The sequence below is a fragment of the Dipodomys ordii genome, unplaced genomic scaffold, assembly GCF_000151885.1.
Source record: "Dipodomys ordii isolate 6190 unplaced genomic scaffold, Dord_2.0 Scaffold60, whole genome shotgun sequence".
Taxonomy (NCBI): domain Eukaryota; kingdom Metazoa; phylum Chordata; class Mammalia; order Rodentia; family Heteromyidae; genus Dipodomys; species Dipodomys ordii.
The window spans coordinates 1,408,023-1,413,509 of record NW_012267276.1 but is presented as its reverse complement, the minus strand read 5'-3'; the positions used below and the strand labels follow the sequence as shown (position 1 = coordinate 1,413,509).

At 44.2% G+C, this 5,487-nt stretch overlaps 1 protein-coding gene across 1 annotated transcript in view; it reads right to left on the bottom strand.

Moving 5' to 3' along the window:
* Plcl2 (phospholipase C-like 2) overlaps nucleotides 1-5,487 on the bottom strand; it is a 149,352-nt gene that overhangs the window by 14,774 nt on the left and 129,091 nt on the right. Inside the window, exon 5 of the mRNA XM_013022168.1 lies at nucleotides 2,909-3,018. Within this exon, the coding sequence (XP_012877622.1) occupies nucleotides 2,909-3,018 (110 nt within the window). The remainder of the gene's footprint in view (nucleotides 1-2,908; nucleotides 3,019-5,487) is intronic.

Below are 5,487 nucleotides of genomic sequence, written 5' to 3'. Positions count from 1 at the left end.
TTTTTTTTTTTTTTTTTTTGCTCAAGGCTAGTTACCACTTGAACCACAGCACACTTCTGGCTTTTTGGTGGATAACTAGAAGAGTATTCAATTTCCTGTCTAGGCTGGTTTTGAACTGTAACCCTCAGATCTCAGCCTCCTGAGTAGCTAAGATTACAGGCATAAGCCACCTGTACCCAGCTAAGATGATTATTTCTTTAAACTGGGTGGATGGTTCTTAGAAGTAAGCAACTCTCTTACTGCGGGAGACCAAAGTCCTTGTTTAGCAAAGACTGAACTGGGCTTTCTGGGTGGCTGGTTACCTTGGTTCCTCTGTGGTTTACGTAAACAGAGAAAGCATCAGAAAAGTTTCTTTTGGTTTAAGAGCAATGGTCGTGCGTTTGTTTTCGTACATCTCAACCTGTGGAGAAGCAGACTTCTTGGGGCCCCCAGCCCTGGAGACTGTGATCCAGTAGGTGTGGAGCGGGGCTCCCATGGGTGCAATCAGCCCAGGTAATTCCCATGTTTTAGCCTCATGTTCCACATCTGCGGTCACCCCAAGTTTCTGTGTCACCAGCAGCTACCCCCTGCCTGCTGCACACCACAAAGTCCCCAAGGATGCCCCAAGCACACTGCAAAGAAACGAGGAGGGAAGACTGTCCACTCCTCTCTGCGGAAAATTCAAGAGCTCAACAAGGGCTCAACAAAGACTCATTCTTCTACTGAGAGCTCAAGCTTATGAAATACAGCAGAGGTGGACAAAGTCCTCCCGCCAGGGACAAAGGACACACTGATTTTTCCACTCCACCCATCACCTTCACATAGGCTCTGCCAAGCTCCAACACCAGCTGCAGCCTCTCAGAAACATTGAAAGAAGACCTGCTGCCCATCTTGTGCCCTATGATCACCAACCCTGCGACACTGATTCTGTCTTCTAAACATGGCTACAACTATTTGAGTCAATCGCCTACTTTTAAAATATGGCACAGTACTTTACCTTTCATGCCAGGTACCCACCTCCACTGGCTCCACAGGGCTGGGTGGGACCTGACTTTCTGCATTTCGAATGTAGAGGCCAGAGAACTTCAGCCCCACATGAAGCACCCTGGTGTGTTGATATTTTAAACTAAAGGCACTCAGATCAGCAGAAGCTGGAAGAGACCCCCTGGGGTTTCCCCATCTGTCTGAGAACAGCTCCAGCAAAGACTCAAATAGTTACATTTGGCTCCTTCTCTGAGTTTTCAAGAAGTAACTGCCCTCACATCTGCAGTAAGGAAGCTGAGAGAATAGAACCACCCTAGACACACATTGACGAGAGCACCTGATCATTTCTGAGGAGAATTCCAGAAGAGAATGATTTACTACTGTTGTCTGAGCATTCATTCACCTAAATTGCCTACTGCCTCTCATAGCTGCAACCCTCCCAGGTCTCCCTGACCCTGTGGAAAAGCGTACGCTGTGCCAGCACGTACACCTCAATGGTTTACTGGAGAATTGCACTCCTGTGATTGTCCCCACATGCATGAGGTGACTTTCCATACCTTTCCCCTCTCATTGTCTGCTCATCCCAGAAGCACCTGTTGGCAAAGGGCAGTGGCCCCTCTGCCCCTACACAAACAAGCTGCAGTCAGGGCTCAGGATCCAGGGAAGCAAGGGGAATTGGCTGGTGAAAGGTTACCAGTCCCTATGCCTGCTTGCTATTAGATAATAAAAGAAAAGCAAAATGAGCTTTGTTTCCCAGCCATGGGCCTGAAGGACATTGCTACTTCTCCCAAGGCTGGCAGGAAATGGGGGTGCTCACCCCTGACATAAGTGAGTCAGCAAGCTGTAAAGCCAAATCCCTCTCACTAGAAAGCCTGCTGTGTACTGACCTGCACAGCACTTTGTTAAATTCTGAAGAAGAGATCCAGAGATATACACATTTACAAGAGTGCATGTGTAGGAAGGAAAAGTGCCCAAAGAAGTTAAGGAAGTGGCTTTAATTATAAAATGAATAGGGGATAACATGGCTAAATGCAGGCTGCCTAGCATTGGAAGGGGGACCTTTTATTAAATGCAATCAGAAAACGGTTGTCACCTCAGGGGTAGATTGTTTAATGTGAGAAGGAACAAGAAAACCAGAAGAGCAGCTGTGTTTACTGTCTTCAGTATGACTGAGTACAAAGTCTGGAAGGTAAATACCAGAGAGCAAATTTACATTTAGTTGTCTAAGTCCAGGATGAAAGCTCTGTTGTTCTTATTGATATTCTAGAACATTGAGAGGAACAGTAAGTTGTTAAAACTCAAAGAAACACAAGTTCCCTATGCAACATTATTTTAAAAATTAAAACGTGTGTGTGTGTGTAAAAGAAAAAACAAGACTAGAAAATATGCACTGCAAAAGCCCACAACACAAATTGTTTCTGGATGGTGGGCTATGGCATGCTTCTCCTTAGTGCTCTTTGACATTTTCTATGATGAAAATAACTATTTTATAATAAAAGTAATACAAGTTATGTTTTAGAAACACACATGCTGAAATAGACATAAATATAGGTGGCATCTCCCTTGAAGGAAAAATCTTTCCAAGGGCAATCCCTTACAGATTTCCTTTGATTCTGCAACACATAATTCCTTCCTTCCTATTAGCTGGCAGGCTATGGTTGTACTTCAGTTCAATGACATGTGACTAAATTTCCAATCATTCTGCTGCTATCAATATTTCCAATTTCACACATACCAAGTGGCATCTGTAGTTTAAAATGTTTCCAGTATCAAATGAGAGTGCATCGTGTCCAGGGACTGTGCCCGCAGACTGCAGTAGCCAAGCTCTGCCTTTCACCTGAGCCTCCCTGGCTGCAAGGAGCAAGGTGGGAAATGAACTTCACAGAGGAAGTAGCAAAGGACAAGTGACAGCAGGAGAGCTACTCAGAAACAGCTCTGCAGGTACCTTGAGGATGGTGATATTCCAGGTAAAGCTCTCCACAGCCTTCTGTAGTTTTCGTTCCTTCAGGCCCTCCTTGGTGCCTATGCTGTGCAAGTGTTCATGGAACTCCATGGCTGAAAGAAAAAAAGACATGCATGTGTATCACTTCCCTGTCCATGGGTGGTAATGAACAGGCTGTAGTTATTTTTCTAGGTATCGTAAAAGATTACAATCTGTGATGGAATTTCATAAATGCACCTGTGTGAAGGAAATAGCAATAGGGAGGAAACAGCGAAAATTAAAGGCAGAAGGAACCTCAAAAGTCAGGGATTGTTCCTCACAGTTTAGAAGGGCAGACAGGATATGTGCAATTGTTGTTACATTATTACTTTTGCGCAGGGAAGATGTTTATTATTGATCAAGAATAGGAGCAGCTGGGCATCAGTGGCTCATGCCTGTAATCCTAGCTACTCAGGAGGCCCAGATCTGAGGATTGTGATTCGAAGCCAGCCCAGGCAGCAAAGTCTGTGAGACTCATCTCCAATTCCAGAGAAAGCTGGAAGTGGTGCTGTGGCTCAAGTGGTAGAGTGCTGGCCTTGAGTAAAAGGAGACCAGGGACAGCTCTCAGTCCCAGAGTTCAAGCCCCAGGACTGGGAAAGACAGGAAGGAAAGAAGGAAGGAAGACAGGAAGGAAGGTGGGAAGGAAGGAGGAAGGGAGGGAGGGAGGCAAGGAGGCCGGTAGGCACAGAAGCAGTGAGAGATAAATTGGCAAATGGACTTTTCAACCCTTGGGAGTTGGGAAACAATAAGTACAGAATTGTATTCTGAGTTTGTACTAGAAGTTACCTGATCAGTTGACTATTACCTCCTACTCTTCAATAGTCTAAGATAATCCTCATAGCCATGCAAGAGTGGGCAGAATGGTCCTTTAATTCGTAGTCATTCAAAGTTATGGAGTTTTTAAAAAAGATTCCCTCATAACCCATCATTCCATATCTGGGCAATAAGAACTCAACCTTCTGAAATAATCAGCTAGCCTTGGACAACTTCCTTGTTTTTGGTACAAGATACTCTCAACTCACTAAATACATCAACCATTGTAGATGTGAAAAGAGAGGAGAGGAAGGAGAAGAGGGAGGAGAGAGGGAAGAGGACAGAGGAAAGGGAAGAGAGAGGAGAGAGAAGAGGAATAAGAGAAGGGAGAAGAAAGGAGAGAGGAGAGAGGAGGTAGGGAAGGGGAGATAAGGAGGACTGAAGAAGGTGGGATGATAAAGGAGAGGAAAGAAACGGGAGAAGGGAAGAGGGAGGAGGAGGAGCCACATCCTCACCCAGGTACTCTCTTACTGAGTTCTTGTTTGCTTGGCCTTTTCAATGGACAGATCTAGCACACATTTTATTTTTCAGAGAAGATAAGATCTTACTAATACTTCAAATTCAAGTTTGATTCAGGGATTTTGTACATTCTTAAACATTGTGTTTATTTTTTTCTCTTAGATGGAAAACTCTTGACCCCTAGTATGGCCACCAATACAAGACTGCTGATCCAGTTTAAAATCTCTGTGTGCTTTTTTGGTCCTTAAGAGTAGTGAATCTTATCTAGAATGTGCTATAAAAATGTGTCCTAGGTCAGCAGGGATATTTCTTTCTTTTTTGGAAACACTGAGGGTTTTGGTGTCAGGGTTTCATGCTTGCTAGGAAGGTAAGCGCTTGAGCCACACCCTGTAGCCCTATTTGCTTGGTGAAGGTAGGAACTTGCTTTTGGCCTGCACCTCCCTGAAATGTGATCCTATGCTTTTAGGCTGCCTGCTATTTCTGGGATGGCAGGCTTGAGTCCTCATGCCCAGCCTTTTCTGCTGAGGTGGGGTCTGGTGGACATTTTTGTTGCCTGCGCTGAATCTTAATTCTCAAAATCTCAGCTTTCTCTGTGCTGGGGATGACAAGGTGCATCATCATACCGAGCTGGGAATAACTCATCTGTCATTATGTCACTAGCAAAGTACAATTAAGTTAATTTGTTTCTCAGTGTATGGTGTGTGTGTGCGTGCATATGCGTACGCACCTGTACATGGTTTTGGGGATATAATTTGTTTTATGATTATATCAAAACTTTATGTGATTCCCAAAGTCAAACTACGTACTGAGGCATGTTTGGGTAAGTCTTGCTTCCTTCCTGGTCACCTCTAACTCAATCCTTCTTCCTTTCATATATACTGTTTGTTAATGAGGTGTTAATTTTACTCTTTCTTAGCAAGCAGAAGCGAATGTGTACATGCCTCCATAGCCTCCTTTTCTTAAACAAAAGCAGCAGACGTGAACACTGCTCCACCCCTTGCTTTTTCTCTCCTAAAGCTTTGCCATCGGCCACTCCACATGGACACAAAGCCATTGCTTACGCTCCTAAGAACTCTTAGGAGACTCTAAGGTGTGCCTGAGCCTGGGGGGTCACCTACTGATGCATGCTTAGTTGTTTCCCATCTTTGCTACTACAAATAGAGTGGAACATTTATAAACTTCTAAAAACCATTTTCCTTTCCATTTTTATACAGTGAACAGAATCATCCATGACAGGCAAGCACACCAGCCCTTTTTTTTTTTTTTTTTTT